The sequence below is a fragment of the Mustela erminea genome, chromosome 3 (genome assembly GCF_009829155.1).
Source record: "Mustela erminea isolate mMusErm1 chromosome 3, mMusErm1.Pri, whole genome shotgun sequence".
Taxonomy (NCBI): Eukaryota; Metazoa; Chordata; class Mammalia; order Carnivora; family Mustelidae; genus Mustela; species Mustela erminea.
The window spans coordinates 40,466,315-40,487,694 of NC_045616.1; the positions used below are offsets into that span (position 1 = coordinate 40,466,315).

Sequence of the window (21,380 nt, forward strand, 5' to 3'; positions counted from 1 at the left end):
GAGTAAATATAATATACAGCCACTTTTGATTTAACATGTATTTGATATCTCCAGGTGTGTTGATCACAGGCAGCGGTCCCTAGCATTGGGAATACAGTTTATGCTGCTTCGATTATTAGGTATGCCGTTTTTCTTAATTCATTGGTGACTGTTGGTTATTTTTGTTCATTAGTGCTATTGGTGTCCTCACAGTATGTACATAGAAAATAATTAATATAAATGTCATGGAAAACTATATAATTGTCATTGAAAAAAGCTGTTTTCTAATATTTAATATGTAGTATTGTTTATATATCACGTAAGAAAATAATGGCTTTCTTTTCACTTACCTGATTGGTTAACTGTTGTTTCCAATTCTATTCTATATTCTACTACAAATATAACTTTAGGGGTGCCAGGGTGGCTCAGTGGCTTAGGCTCTGCCTTCGGCTCAGGTCATGATCTCAGAGTTCCTGGGATTGATCCCCACATTGGGTTCTCTGCTAACGGGGAGCCTGCTTCCCCCTCTCTCTCTACCTGCCTCTCTACCTACTTGAGATCTCTCTCTCTGTGTCAAATAAATAAATAAAATCTTTAAAAAAACACACACAAAAAACCCCAAATATAACTTTCAGGAGTATGTCATATTTATTTAAAATACAGAGGATCATGAACATATGTTTAATAGAGCATAGTAAAATACATAAATCTTTTTTCTATCCATGTAAAGCCTATTACCAACATAAATTATGATGAAATCATACTTTTAACTCTGGTAATTCCTTTTCTCCCAGCATTTATCTCCATTTGGGACATAATTATGTTGCATCAACAATGAAAAATAATGAGTTAAAACATTTAAATGAAAATATGACATAGTATTGTGGGTAATTGAGAATTGATGGAAGATTTTATGGAAGCTATTGTAGAAAGAATATGTAGAAATATGTAGCAAGATGTAGAAGCACAGAAATACTGTGTTATACATATAATTATATGATTATACCCACAATATTATATACATAATACTGAGATCATTTATAAAAACAAAATCTAAAGCAGGGACAATAGAGATCACATAGACCAACTTTCCCCCTTTCAGATGAATAAATTAAAGCTCTGAGACATTTAAGAATTTGTCCATAGTTATACAATTTGTGGTAAAAATGAGACTAGAAGAATGGTATCCTTATCCTCAGTCCAGTGCTCCTTTGACTGCTCTGTTGCAGGTCATGAAGGAACAAGCTGGATGTAGCTGAAATCTTTGTCTAAGAAATGTATTTGATTTGTATCAGTCGTAAACTCCTTAAATATATTAAAGTTTAGTACCTCATGACTTCATGCAAGGGAGGGGGGGTGTGTTTGAAATAGTATTCCCAGGCATGTTGATGTGTGTGTGTGTGTACATATACACAGTTGCGCTGTCATGCACGCACGTACACAAACACATAACACATACAAATAATTTTGATTTTTAAGAAGTAGAATAGCTGGGGTCCCTGGGTAGTGCAGTTGGTTAAGCATCTGACTCTTTTTTTTTTTTTTTAAAGATTTTATTTATTTATTTGAGAGAGATCACAAGTAGACAGAGAGGCAGACAGAGAAAGGAGGAAGCAGGCTCCCTGTGGAGCAGAGAACCCAATGTGGGGGACTTGATCCCAGGATCCTGGGATCATGACCTGAGCCGAAGGCAGAGGCTTTAACCCACTGAGCCACCCAGGTGCCCCTAAGCATCTGACTCTTGATTCTGGCTTGGGTCATAATTTCAGCATCATGAGGTCAAGCCCTGTGTCAGGCTCTGAGCATAGCAAGGAGTCTGCTAAAGTTTCTCTTCCTCTCTGCTTCCCTGTGCTCACCCTCTCAATTTCTCTAAAATAAATAGATAAATCTTAAAAAGAAGTAGAATAACTAATTTCAAAGGCACATTCAGTAAATTAGGAAGTCTATGGATTAAAATACCTAGCTAAGTGTTAACCAAATAAATACCAGATTTTTTTAATGTAAATAATTACTTTCTGAATTGATTGGAAGTATATAATGATTATATAATTATTTCAGAATGTTTTATCTGAATTTCTTTCTATCCCTTTTACTTGTACATGACTTGATTGATTTGTATATGGGCAGATTAGTTTTTATTATTGTTTATATAAAATATATTTATGACCACTTATAATAAAAACCTATTAATTAGAGACTGTAATATTTACTGATTGTATATTTCACATAAAATTCTTCTAGGCACAATACCTGGACCAATTATATTTGGTTTTACAATTGACAGCACATGTATTCTGTGGGATATTAATGAATGTGGAGCTAGAGGAGCTTGCTGGATTTATAACAACATCAAGATGGCCCATATGCTAGTAGCCATAAGTAAGTGGTAATTTCTTGATAACTCTAGATTAAATTGATGATGTCAAGAGAAAAAGGTCTTACTGTTACTTACTTAAGTTTTGTAATGCTCAGTCCATGCTGTTGGGCTACCCTGAAATTCTGAAGCAGACATCAGTTATCATGACAAGTTGTGAAAGGCTTTAATGAGTTGTAAGACTCAGTCTAAAATAGAAGAGAATAACATTTTAGCTTTTATAAAATCACATACACTTCTTTTAAACAACTTCTTTCAAAAATTTTTTTGAACATCTAACAAAAAGCTAAAAGACAATTCTGAGAAACTCTCTGGAATGATTGTTACCTAGGTACCTGGGCTTTGGAAAAAACTTAGAACTGAAGTAAGGAAATCTCCTTTGGCTCTAAAGCATGTTGTAAGAAATGTTTTTATAGTTTAAAAGGTTAGTTGTGATGTTTAACCCTTTTTGCTTTTAGTAGTCTACCTTGGATAGTTTTGGTTAAGCAATATATGACAATGAAGACTGAGAAATAGACCAGTGTACCTGTTTTGTAGGAGTTAATATTTAAAAATTTAAAATCAACCAAAAAATTACATATTTAAATTAAAAATAGAGTTAGAGGTTTCAAATTGGTCACGGAGGACCCTGAACTCCTTTCCTCCCATGGATACAATAAATTTATAGCTACATATAGAATAATTTCTAAAGAAAAGGATCTTAGCACTGGACACAGCACCACATAACAAAGGACCAAAGAGTAGGGTAGGAAAGGTAGAGACATGCCTTACCCCAGACATGTTAATTCCACAATTGAGAGAGATCCCAAAAATGAAGAGTACATCCTTAATGAGTGAAGGGATTGAGTTACAGAACAGGCGTGCTGACCCAGAGGACTGGCACTGGGAAGACAAGATCTCTAAGCATCTGGTTTTGAAAACCAATCAGGATTGAGACCAAGAGAAACACGGAACTGTAGGGAAGAGAGATCCCACTCTTATAGGCCTTGTGTGCAAACCCATGTGTCCTGAGATCCAGCACAAAAGGAACAGAATGAAGAGTACCCAGAATATAAGCACAGAAGACCCACTTAGTAAGTTTAAAATGGCTTCTGGAGAGGTAGGAACGTGCAGGGACTTTATCCAGAAATACAAGCTCTGGTGGGCACCATTTTTGTACTCTTATCCTAACTTGCTGATGACAGAATCAGTGAGTGCCATTTTCCATGCTCTTTCTCTAGCCTGCTAGCACCAAAGGGCATGCTCTGTCCACCTTGCACTGTAACCAGGCTGGATAAGTACTCTGCACCCCTCCCACCCTGTGCAGAGATCTGACCACAACTAGGATAGGCAAGCTTTCTGAGCCCCATCCTTCCCATTCAGCAGCCAAGATGCAAACAGGAGGGCAGGTTCCCTGAGCTCCACCTTCCCAATGTAGCAGACAAGCCGCAACTGAATCAGGTAAACATCCCAACTCCTGCTTTACCCAGTCAGCCCACCAACCTAGAGCTGGGCTGGCTGAGTACCCCGAGCCTCATCTATCCCATACAGTAGGTGTGTCCCTATTATAGACAGTGAAGACATAGAGCCCCCATGAGGGATGTCCATAGAGGGTTTGGGTCAGTAGCCAGAGAAGACTGTTTTGGGGGCCACATGAAACCCTCTTACACAAGCCCACTACCTCAAGACTGAAAGAGTTAACCGTTATACCTAATGAATAGAGATAAACACAGAGAGACAGGCAAAATGAGAAGAAAGATTCTAAACCAAAAAACCATAGTAAATCACAGAAAAAAGACCTTAGGAAAATGGAGAGAAGCAGTCTACCTGATAAAGAGTTCAAGGCAATGGTTGTAAAGTTGCTCACCAATTGTGGGGGTAAAAATGGTTGAACACAGCAAGAACTTCAACAAAAAGGTAGGAAATATAAGAAAGTACCAAAGCTAAGTTATAACTGAACTAAAAAATAAGGGGTTCAACAGCAGAATGCATGAATTAGAGGCAAGAAGCAGCAAGCTGGAAGATAGCAATGGAAAACACTCAAGCAGCAGGATGAAAATAGAATTAAAAGACAAGATACCTTGAGGGACCTCTGGGAGAGCATCAAGTGGAATAACATTTGAATTCCAGGAGCCTCAGAAGGAGAAGAGGGAGAAAAGGGCTAGAAAAATTTGTTGAAGAAATAATGGCTAAAAATTTCCCTAATCTAGAGAAGGAAACAGACACGCAGGTTCAGAAATCCCAGAGAGTTCCACATAAGATGAACCTGAAAATAAATACACCAAAACCAATTATAATTAAAATGATAAAGGTAAAGACAAATAGAGAATCTTAAAAGCAGCAAGAGAAAAAAAATTATATATAAGGGAAACCCAGTAAGGCTATTAGCAGATTTTTCAGCAGAAATTACACAAACCAGAAAGATGTGGAATAATATTCAAAACACTGAAAGGAAAAAACTGCCGACCAAGAATACTTTTCCCAACAAAGTTATCATTCAGAGTTGAAGGAAAGATGAAGAGTTTTCAAAGTAAGCAAAATCTAAGGAAGCTCATCTCCACTAAACTGGCCTTACGAGAAAGTCTAAAGGGACTTCTCTAAGCTAAAAAAGAAAGACACTAATTAATACAACATGAAAATAAAAATCTCAGCAGTAAAGGTAAATAAATAATAAAGGTAGTAGATAAGCTTCTTAAAAAGCAAGTGTTAAGGGTAAAAGACAAAATTGTAATTTAAAATACAATAATTAGGGGAATATAAAAAAGTTATGAAATGTGTCATCAAAAATCTAAAACAGAGGGTGTGAATAAAAGTATCAAGTTTTGAAATGCGTTCAAAATTAAGTTACCATCAACTTAAGAGAGACTGTTATATACATGTTATATGTGAACTTCACGGTAATCACACACATTAAAAAATTATGGTAAATACAGAAAGGAAAAGAAAAAGGAATCTAAACAAAACACTAAAGAAAATAAACCACAGGAGTAGAGAGAAAGAGAATAAAAAAGGATCAGAGAGGAATTACAAAAACAGCCAGAAAACAGTTAACAAAATAGTAAGAAGTACATACCTATCAATAATTTCTTTAAATGTAAATGAATTGAATTCTATAATCAAAAGGTATATGATCAAAAGGTCTGGATAAAAAAATAGGACCCTTACATCTGCTACCTGTATGAGGTAACTTACAGTCTAAAGATGCTCACAGACTGAAAATGAAGGGATAGAAATAGACATTATATGAAAATGAAAAGAAAGTAGAAATAGTGATACTTATCTCAGACAAAATAAACTTTAAAACAAAGACTGTAATGAAAGACAGAAAAGGGCATTCCATAACAGTAAAGGAATCAACACAACAGCATTCGTAAACCAAACATAGCACCTAAATTTATAAAGCAAATATTAATAGTAAATAGTAAATAGTAATAGTAATAGTAAAGGGAGAAATAGTAGTAAAGGGAGAAATAAACAGTAATACAATATTCGTGGGGGACTTTATTTATTATTATTTTTTTTATTTTATTTATTTGACAGAGAGAGATCACAAGTAGGCAGAGAGGCAGGCAGAGAGAGAGGAGGAAGTAGGCTCCCTGCCAAGCAGAGAGCCCGATGCGGGGCTCGATCCCAGAACCCTGAGATCATGACCTGGGTCGAAGGCAGAGGTTTAACCCACTGAGCTACCCAGGCGCCCCTCGTGGGGGACTTTAATACCTCACTTAGATCAATGGATAGATGATCCAGATCAATAAGGTAACTATGGCCTTAAATAGATTAGATGGACCTAATAGATATAAGGTCTATATATATATTATATATATTATATATATATAATATATAATATATATATATTATTACCTTATATATATATTATATAACAGTTGTAAAAGGGAAATTCATAGTTATACAGATATAGGTCTACCTTAAGAAACAATAAAAATCTCAAACAATCTAACTTTATATTTAAGGGAATTAGAAAAAGAAGAAAAAAACAAAGCCCAAAGTTCTTAGAAGGAAGATGGTAATAAGATCCAAACAAAAATAAGTGGAATAGAGACTAAAAAAGTAACAGAAATGATCAGCGAAACTGAGAGCTGATTCCTTGAAAAATTAACAAAATCAACAGGCTTTTAACTAGACTCATCAAGAAAAAAAGGGAGCCCAAAAATAAGAGCAGAAATGATGAGAAATTGCAATGGACTCCATAGAAATGCAAAGGATCATAAAAGAATATTATGAATAATTATATACCATCAAATTAGACAATCTAGAAGTGATGGGTATATTCCTAGAAACATATAATCTTCAAGACTGAATCTTAAATATGGACATGGGGGTGTGTGTGCTATGGTGAGTGCTGTGAAGTATGTAAACCTGGTGATTCATAGACCCGTACTCCTGGGGATAAAAATACATTATATGTTATAAAAAAAAGTAAAAAAAAAAAACTGAGCAGGAAAGGACTTATACTACCTGACTTAAAGACTTTTATAATAAAGCTATGGGGAAAAAAAAAAGCTGAGTCTTAAAGAAATTGAAAATCTGTATAGAAAATAGACCAGTTGGTAGTAATGAGATTAAACCAGTAATAAAAACAAAACAAAACAAAACAAAAAAACCACTTCCCTCAAAGGTCCAGGTCCAGGTCCAGATGGCTTTGTAGGTGAATTTTACCAAATATTTTAAGATTTAGTACTTATCCTTCTCAAATTATTCCAAAAAATAGAAGAGGAAGGAACTCATTTTATGAGCCCAGCATTTAAAACCAGACAAAGACACTACAAAAAAGAAAATTACAAGCCAATATTCCTAATGAACATAGAGGCAAAAGTCCTCAACAAAACATCAAACTTAATTCAGCAATATATTAAAAGGATCACACAGGCTGACTAAGTGAGGTTCATTCCAGGGATGCAATGTTTGTTCAACACCCACAAAAAAATCAGCGTGACACATGACTTAACAAAATGAAGGATAAAAAAAATATGATTGTCTCAAAAATAGTAAAAACATTCAACGTCCATTTATGATAAAAACTAACCAAAGTAGGTATAAAGGGAATATACCTCAACATAATAAAGGCCAAATATGATAAACCCACAGCTAAATAATATTCAACAGTAAAAATCTAAAAGTTTTTCTTCTAAGATCAGGAACATGACACCGATATTCACTGACCACTTTTTTTTTTTACATAGTATTGGAAGTCCTCCCCCCCCAAAAAAACTATTGGAACTAATAAATTCAGAAATTTCAGGATACAAAATTAATACACAGAAATCTTTTGCATTTCTCTGTACTAACAGCAAACTATGAGAAAGGAAAATTAAGACAATCCTTTTACAGTTGCACCAGAGAGCCCAGAAGTAAATCCACATTTATATGCTCAATTAATCTACAATTAAGGGGGCAAGAACATTCAATGGAGAAAAGACAGTCTCTTCAATAAATCACACTGGGAAAACTGGACAATGAAATTGGACCACTTTCTTCCACCATACACAGCCATGAACTCAAAATGTGTTAAAGACTTAAATGCAAGACCAGAAACCATAAAACTCCTAGAAGAAAAAAAAAAAATAGTAAGCTCAGCAGCCTTAATAATATTTTTTGGGATCTATCTCTTCAAGCCAGGGAAACAAAAGCAAAAATAGACAAAGGGACTACAACAAACTGAAAAGCTTTTTGTACAGTGAAGGAAACCATTAAATGAAAAGGCAAACTACTGAATGGAAGAAGATACATGGACATGAGATGGCCAATAAAGGGTCAATATCCAAACTATAAAAAGAACTTATACAACTCAATAACAACAACAACAACAACAAAAGCAAACAGCCTGAATTAAAAGCTAGGCAGAGGATCACATAGACATTTCTCCAAAGAAGACATCCAGATGGCCAGCAGGCACATGAAAAGATACCATCACCCATCATCAGGGAGATGCAAATCAAAACCGCAATGAGATACCACCTCACATCTGTCAGAATGGCTATTATCAAAAAGAAGAAATAACAAGTATTGGTGAGGTTGTGGAGAAAAGGGAACTCTCATGCACTGTTTGTAGGAATACAAACTGGTGCAGGCACTATGGAAAACAGTATGGGGTTTCCTCAAAAAATTAAAAATAAAACTAACATGTGATCTAGTAATTCTACCTCTGGGTATTTCTGGGTATTTATATGAAGAAAGCAAAAACAGTAATCCAAAAAGATGTATGTACCCCTATGTTTATTGCAGCATTATTTATAATAAGTTATGAAAATAACCTAAGTGTCAATTGGTAGGTGAATGGATAAAGAAAATATGGTTTATATGTACAGTGAAATATTATCCAGCAATAAAAAGAATGGAATCTTACTGTGTGACAGCATAAATGGACCTAGATGGTATTATGCCAAATGACATAGGTCAGATAGAGAAGGACAAATAATATGTCTTCACTTATAAATGGAATCGAAGAAAGCCAAAAAAAAAAAAAAAGAAACAAAATAAAGCAATTCATTTGTTAATAGTTAAAGGCCTAAATGCATGATTAATTTTTGTTTTTATATTTAGGTGTTACTTGTAAAACTATCACCATTTTCTTCAACGGGTTTGCAGTCTTCTTGTATAAGCCGCCACCACTAGACACAGATGCATCTTTTGAAAATCAGAATCCAGTTGTGAGTACGGTTTCAGTAGAATGTGACCTCAGCAATATAGGACATGAGGGGTGAAGTAGAAAATGGAGACCAGTTTATAGCTGGAAAATTGGCCATCATTTGTAAGAGTGCACATTGCCATTGCAGCATTATCTACCCAATATGGACAATCACATTTTAAAAGTTGGTATTTATAATTAAATGTGTTTTCTGTACATTTATGAACTTGTTTATTTTTGTTTTAATGTAAGAAACAGACCTGTGCCTTCAGAGCTCACCAAATGCCTCAGAATACACACACACACACACTTCCCATTTTTCAGGTGTGAAATAACAAGCTAATAAACTAAATTAGAAAAAAAAGCCAATTATTAACGAAAAGTTTACATTTTAGAAACAAAATGACATTTCTTTTCTTCTTGCAATTTGTTTAATTATCATTGTCAGTAGTTTGGGCTTATTTATAAAATTTGTGGTATAAAAATGTAAACTAATCAAATATATGTGATGATTTTTAAGAACTATTACTGAAAACTCAGGAATTTAAAACCAGCTATTTTGTTTTTAAGTTTTATACACTGGTCTGTCCTTCACCCAGAAGGTTACTAAACTACTAAAATATAGGGTGATTGTCTTCTTTGTGTCCCAGTATATAATGAGTTCAGAAATAGCATTATATATACATATTGTCACTCTAACTCAAGAATTCCAGGAAGTAATTTGCTAATCTTGCTTATTTTTAGCATTTTCCTTTAATGATTCCAAGGCAGTATTATTCAGTTATATGTCCTCCAGGAGAAAGTACCAGATTCAATAAAGAAAAGTGCCAATTATATATGAAAAGATTTCTTAATGAACTGTTGATCAGTGTTTATATAACTCAGTAATTTAATTTTTCTCGTTTTAAAAAACTTGTTACCTAATATATTATTTATAGCACCTTAAATAGTACTTTGCCCACAGAAGGCATGTATTAGGGTTGCTTGACTCTTTAACGGATCCATTTATTCAACAGATAAACTATTTCACATATCTGATAACATGATAACATTCCATGTCTTCAGCTCAGATTTAAGCCACCTTTGTCTATTCAGAATGTAGAGGAAATAGATCAGTGAACAACAACAAATAATTCTACCTGGTTAAGAATTTTACTGATCAAGAAAAGCATTGAAGTTCATACTTAAATTAGAAAGAAGAAAAAAAAAGTCACCCTATCTATACAAATAGTTTGAACAAGTTGCTTATAATGGACATTCGTAATGGTTTTTAGTTCTCAAGGGTTTTGCTTTATTCAGTGTACTCAATTTTGTAAGATGATACATTTTTAAAAATTTTTAATGAAAATGAGTAAAGTGAAAGTAATTTTGATCCTTGAAAGAAATCAGACTTTTATACATATTTACAAAGAATACCTCCTTTCATGACAGGGCAGTGTAGACACTACATATTATTTATACTTTTGGATCAACTAGGTTATATGTGTTGGTATGCTACCTTAAGAACAAAATTTTTCATAGTATATTTTTTCACAATTGATATGATTAATTTTATATTAAGCTTGAATCTATGAATCGACCTGTGGTGATTTTTGTACATAATTAGATACATATCTTAAAACTTATTTTTAATATTTAGATTTCCTGAATTGTAGGACATAAAAATCTAAAACTCTTACACATGAAAGAACTATATATGATTGATTTAGCTATGTAAATTGGAGAAAATATAAGTAAGATTTTAGCTGTTTTCTTTTATTATTGTCTTTAATTTAAGCAATTATGTAAAATGCATATATGTATCTTTTTAAAAATGAGAATATTTGTACCAGATTGTTAAGTGTTTAACCTTATTAAATGGCACAGATTTTGAAATGGGGTTTGTATCTGTTTATGAATACACACACATTTGATGGTTGGGAAAGGGAAAATCAGTGTACTTTTGAACTTGGTGAAAGCATTATAACTCAGTGATTTCTGGTATCTCAGCAGATGTATTTAATTCAATATAAACCACATTCATTATGAAACATATACTAAAATTGTTCCATACAGTAGTTTTCATGTATGACAGAGGGGTATGTAGGATTTATATGAGTAGGATACAGTTGCAGATGGTCTGATATTGCAAAAGTAATGTGTTTTGGAAAGGTTATATTTAAATTGTCTTGGGTTAGCAAAACACTCTACAATATTTTTGAAGAAATCAGGTTGGACTTTAATTTTAGAGATAATGTGCCTTACCCCACTACAACACATTCCAGGCTTCTGTAGCATTTTTTGTACCTAATGCAATAAACATTAACTTACACATTATATATGAGTGATCAAAAATAAATAAAAGACAGTCTATTTTTAAAAACTGTAAGGTAAATTGAATCAAAACATTTTACTGTTTTTTACAAAATTAACAGCTTATAAAAATCATCCTCAATTGGCATTTTAATTTTTTCTTTTTAGATTTAGTTTGACTTTCCTTTTTAAACTCTACTTTGTAACAATTTTAGACTTTTAAAAAATTGTAAAAATAGTACACACAATTATCCTATAAGCTTTACCCAGCTTCCCAAATGTTGACATATCAAATATCTATAGAAAAATTATCGAAACCAGCAAATTAGCGTTAAAGAAATAGTTGATACCACATTTGCAAGAGGACATGGCAGAACTACTTTCTGTGATGTCAGTATATCTTTTTGTAATTGTTGAATTATATGAATTAGAATGGTACATTTTACTATATATAATTTAGGCCCCAATATAGTTGATTTGCAGAAAGAACTGATATTAGAAACAGTGTTTATTTTTGTTTATTAACATCTAATGTATTATTTGTTTCAGGGGTGCAAGTCTGTGATTTATCAGTCTTACACAACACACTGTGTCCACCACAACACATACCCTTCCCAATGTCCATCACCCAGTCACCCTATCCTCGCCCTACCCACCCCTTCTTCAGCAACCCTCAGTTTGTTTCCCAAGATTATGAGTCTCTTATGGTTTGTCTCCCTCTCTGGTTTCATCTTGTTTCATCTTTCCTCCCTTCCCCTGTGATCCTCTACCTTGTTTCTTAAATTCTACTCATCAATGGGATCATATGATAATTATTGTTCTCTGACTTGTTTTGCTTAGCATAATAGCCTCTAGTTCCCTCCATGCTGTTGTAAATGGAAAGATTTCAATTTTTGATGGCCGTGTAATATTCTATTTTATATATACACCACATCTTCTTTATCCATTCATCTGTTAATGGACATCTCGGCTCTTTCCATAGTTTGGCTATTGCTGCTAAAAACATTGGGATGTGTGTGCCCCTTTGGATCACTACATTTATATCCTTTGGGTAAATATCTGTAGTGTAATTGCTAGGTCACTGGGTCGCTCTGTATTCAACTTTTTAAGAAGCCTCTGTACTGTTTCCCAGAGTGGCTACATGAGCTTACATTCCCACCAGCAGTGTAAGAGGGTTCCCTTTCTCCACATCCTCACCAACAAGTGAGTTAACAAGTGACATTAACAAGTCGTTTCCTGACTTGTTAATTTTAGCCATTCTGACTGATGTGAGGTGGTATCTCACTGTGGTTTTGATTTGTATTTCCCTGATGCTGAGTGATTTTGAACAATTTTCCGGTGTCTGTTGGCAATTTGTATGTCTTCTTTGGAGAAATGTCTGTTCATGTCTTCTGCCCGTTTCTTGATTGGATTACGTGTTTTTTGCGTATTGAGTTTGATAAATTCTTCTAGTTCTTCTTCTTTTTTTTTTTTGAGTTTGGTAAGTTGTTTATAGATTTTGGATATTAGCCCTTTATCTGATACGTCATTTGCAAATATCTTCTCTCATTCTGTCTGTCGTCTTTTGGTTTTGTCTGTTTACTTTGCTGTGCAAAAGCTTTTTATCTTGATGAACTCCCAATAGTTCATTTTTTGCTTTTGTTTCCTTTGCCTTTGGAGGCATGTCTGGTGAGAAGTTGCTGCAGCTGAGGTCACAGAGGTTGCTGCCTATGTTCTCCTCTAGGATTTTGATGGATTCCTGTCTCACATTGAGGTCTTTCTTCCCTTTTGAGTCTATTTTTATAAGGAAATGGTCCAGTTTCATTCTTCTGCATGTGGCTGTCCAATTTTCCCAATGCCATTTGTTGAAGAGACTTTTTTTTTCATTGGACATTCTTTCCTGCTTTATCAAAGAGCAGTTGACCAAAGAGTTGAGGGTCCATTCCTGCATTCTCTATTCTGTTCCATTGATCTATGTGTCTGTTTCTGTGCCAGTACCATACTGTCTTCATGATAACAGCTTCATAATACACTTTGAAGTCTGGCATCGTGATGCCACCAGCTTTGGTTTTCTTTTTTTTTTTTTTCCTTTGGCATTTGGGGTCTATTCTGGTATCATAAAAATTTAGGATTATTTGTTCCAGCTCTATGAAAAAAAGTTGATGGTATAGAGATTGCATTGAATGTGTAGATTGCTCTAGGAGCATAGACATATTAACAATATTTGTTCTTCCAATCCATTATTAGAAGAAACAGTGTTTAAGAACAACTATTGCTGGTTCTTTCCAAGTCTAATGAGAATGCCCAAAGGGGATCTTGCTGGTGTTGAGGATATTTCTAAGAAAGTATGCTGGTGTCTCTTTCCTAATTTTATGTTTTCTTAGTTCATTCCCATCAGATTGGAGCAGGTACCCCAATATGGTAAGGGAGGAAAGGAACACAGAATTAGATTCCTGGGCTTAAGCCTAGGGACCAAATTCCCAGAAAGGAAGCCTCGGAAGAATAACTTCATTCATAACATCTGAAGATAAGAACTTCTCATTCGATGAAAAGTGACATTTTAGAGCAGTGTTGAAGGGATTCTGTCCATAACAGCTGTCTGCTCTGAGGTCCTACTAGACAGTGTCAGCAACTAAGGTGTGTGGGGAGCATCAGTCTCTCTGGGAATTGATCTGTTCAGAAGTCAGTGTGAACCTACAATTGCACCCCATAATTAAGCTGGCTTTTGGAGTCCTGCCATAATGGATGGCATGGAAGTCAGTCAGTATCAGTCAAGAAAAAAAAAATTGTAGGTTCTGGTAGTACAGGGGTTTTGCCTCATTTCCTCTTCTCCTTCACTCCTCGTGCCTATGCTGGTGCCAAAGAATACAGAAGATGGAATGGGCTTAGAGATTTTTTCCTCTCTCCCCTTAGTAGGACCCTTTTCCACAAGTCACTTCTTAGATGGGGACATGAGAGAAATTAGACCTTTGTAATACCTAAAAATGGCCATTGAGCTATGGAATTGATCCAAGAATGTTGTCAAAGGGGTAGAGTTAGTAGTTCCTACAGAATATATTTGAAGGTAGCAACAGGATAAGAATAAGACATTTAACAAGTCATTTTTTTTTTACAAGTCCCACCTTTTTTGAGTTTACTATTTTTGTATCTTTTTACTTATTCAGAGGAAATAAACATGATTTTATTGTATTTCTTCCTCTCTAACCCTTGCAAATATTCCTTAATATTTTGAAATCCATCAACTAGAGGTTGGTTTGAGTGGTCGCCAATGACTAAAATAGAAGTTGCCTGTGGAGCTTTCGAAATGAACAGTGTTAAAGCTCCATCCAGGATCAGTAAATTTGCTTTGTGAAAAACTGACACTGAAAAAGTGGGGTAAGGAGCACGAATCACATTTTGTTGCCAGTGATTTAATTATGTTTCCCGATTTCCAACTTTGATTTCTAAGGGAGGGAAATTTTGGCTTGAAAGTAAAGGTGAGACAAGGAGTAATGGGGTCCTTTTGAGGGTTGAGATACTACTGGGGCTTCTTCTAGAAGCATGTCTCTGGGATGGGACAGAGTGAGTTGGGAGAGAAAAGGGTGCAGAGAGTGATGGGGAGAAATTTACTTGTTTTTAAATTTTTCTCAAGGCTCTGGATTTCAGAAATAAAGCATCAGAGAATACCATTAGATTCCTTCTTTTCATGCATTAGTGAGTTGCTTTGGTAATGATGTGGACATAATACCCACTATTATTTCATGGAGAGATAGAAGAGTAGTTGGGTTGAATGCATGCCATACTGTAATGTGAGAAGTTCTGATAAGGGAAATAGAACGGCATTGACATAGCTTCATGGAGATTCTAAGGCTGTAGACATCAAACAAAGACAGTATGTACATGCTTCTCTGCTATGTTCTTGAGATCTTCCAAAGAATGTGGAAACAGCTGAGCACCTGGCTTCCCAGTGACAGAATACCTTAACCTGTCTCTCTAATTGTCAGCAAAACAGAAGCTTACCGAAGGAAAGAAAAAAGTAAATCACTGTATCAAATGCGTACTCTCTTTTTTCCCCTTCTCTTTCTTTTCTTTGTCTTATATACATGCTTCTTTGCATTGGTTACATTAAATCATTCTATTTCTGGCTTCCGTTTTATATGAGTAGATGGTGTAATGATATTATCATATGTCTTTGACAGGTAATTTCAAAGTCTGAAAATTATAAGCAGCAAAACCAGTTGGGTAATACTGCTTGAAAAACACTTCAAAATAAAAAAAAATAGAAAAGACCAGGTAATTCTAGTGGAAAATATTGCTTATTGCTAATCTGTTGGGTATGGGGAAATGTGCAGGTATATTATATGTTTATACTCATTACAGTCTTATCAGTTGTTTCTTATGTGAGACAAATAAAGCCCAGGGAGATAAATTTTCAAAGCCAAAAGTCTAGTAAGTATCAAAGGAGAACTTGAGTCTGGGTGTCTGTGACTCCAAAATTCATGCTTATCCTTTTTTTCACCAGAATTTACTAAAGTTAACTACATAGATCATTTTTTTTTTAAACCCAAAACACAACTTTTATTTATGAGGATTATCCTATATTTCTTTCAATTCTAAGAATTATACTTTCTGAAGTTATGAATAATAAGTTAGCAAATTTGAGGCGCTAGACAAAAATTGCTCTCTGTTAAAAAAAAAAAAGTGCTTTCAATTAAATCCTTTCCTAGTCTTTCCAGGGTTACAATTTACATTTTTACCAGCAGGTGGCGGTATTGTTTTTAGTAAAAGTGTTGTTATAGGAGCCTAATTTTTTGTTGGAGGAGGATTTCTGGCTCTTCAGTAAAAATTTCATTTGCATTTTTTTCATTATCATTGTTCATATCCTTTTTGTAATTTTTCCAGAATTTTCTCATTGCAGATCACTGGAAAGCTTTCTTGTTAGAAGGAAAACTGATAACTAATGAGAATCATTTGGCGGATTCATCTTTTGCTACTTCGACTTCTTTTCTCATTTAGAAATAGGATGATACATACTTCTGATTTCATGGGTTTTCTCTCTAGATACTGACCAAGAATGAATTTTGATATTAATCTGTATTTTATTTTTAAATAGCAAACAGCCATTTAAATTACCTTCCATAAAAAGAATTGATCCTTTAAAACCTTAGAAAAGAAATGACAAAAAAAAAAATCTTAAAATTTTGACCAGGTTTGTCTTTCTATTATTAAGCATGAATTTTTTACATATTAACATTGTTCACTATTATACTGGGTTTTCTTCCCATCGGTCTCTATAAGACCTCCTCAAAACAGAATTTTAAAAAATGAATCTGAAAACATAGGTAATATGTTCTTATATTTATTATTTACTATTAAAAGGGACGTCAGTTGTGCTTATAATTCTCAAAACCTTTTGGTTAGCCAGGAAATATGTAGTTTTCTTACAAAACTGCCTCTTAGTATTTTCTTTTTAAGCCGGGTAGGGTTTTAATATGCAATGTTGTGGCTAGAGTTATTCTTCTCAAAAATTTATGGAGCACTGGTTGTGGTGCATAAACAAGGAATTTTGGAACACCAAAAAGAAATAAAATAAAATAAAATGAAAAAAAATAGCATCTAATTTTTTTTTTTTTAAGATGTTATTTATTTACTTATTTGACAGACAGAGATCACAAGCAGGCAAGAGGCAGGCAGAGAGAGGAGGAAGCAGGCTTCTTGCCTAGCAGAGAGCCTGATGCGGAGCTCAATCCCAATCCCTGGGATCATGACCTGACCCAAAGGCAGAGGCCTTAACCAGCTGAGCCACCCAGGTGCCCCAGCATCTAATTGGCAAAGTAAAGCATAAGTATATGAAATGTTAACAAATAAAGCAATTCAAGATTTAAACAAAAAGTTAAAATATTTGACCTCCAGAAACATTTACGGATCTTTTACTTAATGCCAGTCTGTTTTAAACTCTAAAAATTGGGGAACAAAGACGGGAGAAAGAGATAGAGACAGAGAGGTACTCTGTCTATATCTGCAGAGGGTCATGGGCTTTTGTAAATAGAAATGTATTTAATTAGTTATATAAAAATACAGTTCAGTTTTATTCCCAGGTCTGTTTTTTCTTTTTCTTTTTCTTTTTCTTCTTTGTAGAGGAGTTAGTGTCAAGCATAGCACTGATAATTAGTATAGAAATGTAGTCCCTCCCTGTCTGTCCCCTTCTCAAGTCAGTGCTTACAGTCAGTAAATCTACAAAGAAATATAATGTGGAGAGTTCAAATTGTTTCCAGAACACACAATGGAAGTGACTCAACAACTCTATTTGGGATTTTAATGCAGGAAGGTGACAGCTATGTTAGTAGCTTAGAAAGTGATGAATTGATGTGATGTTACAAAGCAATGCCTGATCACAAATGACTTGCACAGCTCTGTGCTCAGGCCGGTTTAGTCAGAGCCATCTCTGTAATGGAGCAGACATTTAGAAGCCCTGATTATGCATCTAACCTCATTTTCCACAGGTAATACTGCTTTTTTCTTTACAGAGAAGAGAGAGACTATTAAATAGGACTATTCTCGGGTTCTATTCACCTCTCTTTACATCCTGCTTACAAATTAACATGTATCTGTCTTTCGTCTCAACTTGGAAAAGACATTTCCATTTCTCAAGGTAAACTACAAACCTGGTTTCTTCATCCATTCTGAATTCCCCTGATCTTCTTTCTGAGGACCTCGTGCCATCAATTTCCCTCTGTTCTGTAGGATATATTAGTCTCTGCTCCCTTTCATTCCTTGCACATCTAAAGAGTTCAAGGTTCTCCCTTCTGTAGAAAATTCTTTCTCTCCCCTCATACCTTCAAAATGCCCAACACCAGCACTGATCTGTCTTTCCACCTTCAGGTTTAGAGAGGACATCTTTCTGGGGCTAAATCACAGGGTGTCAAAATTCAGTGTGTCAGTAACTGAACTCACCGTGTACCCTGCTGCCCCACCCCTCCTGCACCTCCTTTCTTCCCCTCTAGTTTTCTCCATTTTGATGAATGGCTGAACCCCCCTGACTCCTAGCCTCCCCTGCCTTTGTGTTCTAACCCTATCGGCTGTCCTACCCCAAACCCATAAGCAATCCCCATGTTGACAATTGACTATAAACAAGCAACAAATACTACAGACAATGGTTATAATTTCAAGGAAAAGATAACATATAAACAGTTTTAAGTTTCTTCAGTAAAAATGTATTGGGTTGTATTAGATGAGAGCAGAATAAACATAATGCCATGTCTAGATATAGATGACATTTTAATTTCTCCATTACCTTGTGTCTATTGTCAAGAAACAACTGAACTAAGGAAAAATCAAGAATGACAAAATATTAAATTTTATCTCCTGGCTTAATTTTTATTTTCAAACATTATTTCTTTCTTGAATCTATGATAACTTAATAATCTGACACGATGAACTTGCTGATATAAACTGGAAATGGAAATGCTCATTTTGTTGAATTCTTCTTTTCCAGTTTTATAACATGAGCTCACTGACCAGAGCAAGCCCTGGGGAAAAGTTATGGGATAAATATGATAGTTTTGAATATTTAAAAAAAATGATTTTATCAAGCCTTAGTGTGGCAAAGCAAAATTGGCACTGGGCAAATTTAAACAGGAAAGGAAGACTTTATTTAGGTTGAGAGACCAGAACTCAGTCTGAATGAGCTCTGCAGAAACAAAAGGTGGTAATTGTTTTCAAAAGATGGGGTGAGAGAGAGAGCATAGGCCATCTGTGGTTTGCCAACTGGTTTTCACCAAAGGAAAAGTAAACTTTTTCCTTTTTAAAATTGAATTATAGTTGACCGACACTGTTAACTAGTTTCTTATTTTAACATACTGATGGGACAATTCTGTCTATGAAGTTAGGCTCACTGGGATAAGTGTAGTCATCATCTGTCACCATGTGTGTTATGACAGTGTTGACTCTGTTCTCCATGCTGTACTTTTCATCTCTGTAATTTTATTCTATGGCTGCAAGTTTGTACTTCTTAATCCCCTTCACTGATTTTGCCATGTCCCTCCCCCCAACCTCTGGCAACCCCTCGTTTATTGTCTGTATTTATGCTTCTGTTTCTGGGTTTCTGTTGTTTGTTCCTTTGTTTTATTTTATGGATTTCACACGTAAATGAAATCATATCTTCATGCCAAGGAGGAAGTTTTACAACTCAGATTAAGGAACGTACTGAAGTTAGACTTCTATCCTACTGCAAAAATGGCAGTTAGAGGAGACAGGGATAGGGGTTCTATCTTTCTGGATAATTACATTTCAAAGGCATGGCTCCCCAGTCTCGAAAGACACTCCTAGGTTGTAAAACAGGCACGCTTTTAAAAATATTTACATTTCAAATGGGCCAAGAGAAAATTTAGTGACCAGTATTTTAATGTTCTCAGGAAAGTAAGAGCAGGGGTCTAGAGTCAGGAAGATTTTCTAAGGTTTAGTTAAGCTGAGAAAAAAATGTTAACGCTGTCGTGGTCAAGGGGATGCAAATTCTTTGATTTCATTTCCATTTGCCCTGGCATCTCTCTGAGCACATTTTTACATAACATATCCCTGTGGTTGCTTGGTATTTGATTTTGGATTTAGAGGCTCTGTAATAAAGTAGCCTTTCTTAAATTTAGTCTGACTTAACCTATTATTACTATTTTTTTTTAATTAGCACGTCTGTCAATGAGTTGTGTTCTTACTCAAAAGAATATAACAGAGCAATTAGTTGTTAGAAATTGTGAAAAAGTAAGCCACAGTGTCCTCAACAGACATTGATCCTGCTTTGACTCTTAAATTCCAATATAAGAAGAATACTCATAAAAGGCTGCTGTGAACAGAGCAGGCAGAGATAACAGAGGCTCAGACACACTAAAGCTAATTACCTACAGTCAATGGTTTGAATGTGGGCCAGTAAGAGACTGGGGAGTAAGCATATTAAAGCCACTATAATAGAAGACATGCAATGAGACAAAAGAAATGAGGGATGGAAATGTAATGCGTGGAAGGAAAGTCATACAGGAGATTAAGAAAATTACATTGCTATTGTGTTTCATTCCAGTTAAAGTGAATGACCTTCATTGGCAATGGTTCACGAATCCAGTATTTATAAGAGAACACAGACGCATGCAGTGGCATACAGGTTAACTTCTTTTTGCCTTTTTCTTCTTTTCTCTTTAATGCCTAGATAATGAGCTACACTGCAAATACACAATCTACACATGTGAAACCTTGTAGAATAGAGATGCAATAGGCTATGCTTATCTAGTTGAAGATAATGTCGTATCTTCTCCAGCAATACACACCTGCTGGACTTATATATTAATAATTTTTAACTGATGAAGGATGTTTTGTCACTATTTTCCCAGTTTTCAGGGACTTGGTAGGCCCAGAAAGTCTGGCCCTCTGTTGAATGGATGCTTCCATTTTGGTGGAAAGCAATTTTTTCATTAATTCATTCTCATGCTCACATAACTGTGAATAATATTTATTCCCATTATAATAATAATTCCTATAATTCCTATGACAAGACGTCCCTGGATTCTGGGGATGGGGAGAGGAAACTAAATCTAAATCTGGTGCCATCTCAGAACTGTCCTAGATAAAAAGTCTGTCTCAGAAGCATTCTCATTTTAAGGACTATGCCCTTAACCTTCAGTGGGTGGGAGCAAATATTTTTCTATCATTAAAGTTATGAAAATATGGGCTACAGCCTGAGGTGAGTCTACCACATTCCTATATTGCACAGTAGTTTTTCGGAAATTAAGTATTGGTCCAGGGGTTCCCATACTTTCTTAGTTTACAACAAACTTAAGTGTCTCAGTAATTTTTTTCCTGGCACACCTAGATCCAAAGAAGGGACTAGCAATGGGGGTTAACTAACTACATAGGTCCAAGAATTTAAAAAATATTTATTTCTTAAAAATTTAATAGTTACTTGAAAGAAACAACACATCAATGGAAAGAAAACATATTTTTGTTTCATTGTTAATCACAATTATTAATGTGTACAACTTTTGAACATGGCAAAACTTTTCAAATCTTTGAATCAGATTGGACACGGTCAGCCCTTTTTCCTACCCTACACTGATTTTCATAGGTCCTTGCTTTTTATCATAGTGGTTGCTGAAAACACACTTCTGCAAA

At 34.9% G+C, this 21,380-nt stretch overlaps 1 protein-coding gene across 1 annotated transcript in view; it reads left to right on the forward strand.

The window, feature by feature from the left end:
* The window catches only part of SLCO4C1 (solute carrier organic anion transporter family member 4C1), a 71,515-nt gene extending 61,341 nt beyond the window's left edge, over nt 1–10,174 (forward strand). The window contains exons 11-13 of the mRNA XM_032335662.1: nt 55–119; nt 2,221–2,358; nt 8,894–10,174. Coding sequence (XP_032191553.1) covers nt 55–119; nt 2,221–2,358; nt 8,894–9,054 — 364 coding nt within the window. The 3' untranslated portion in view covers nt 9,055–10,174. The remainder of the gene's footprint in view (nt 1–54; nt 120–2,220; nt 2,359–8,893) is intronic.
* The last annotated feature ends 11,206 nt before the right edge of the window (nt 10,175–21,380 follow it).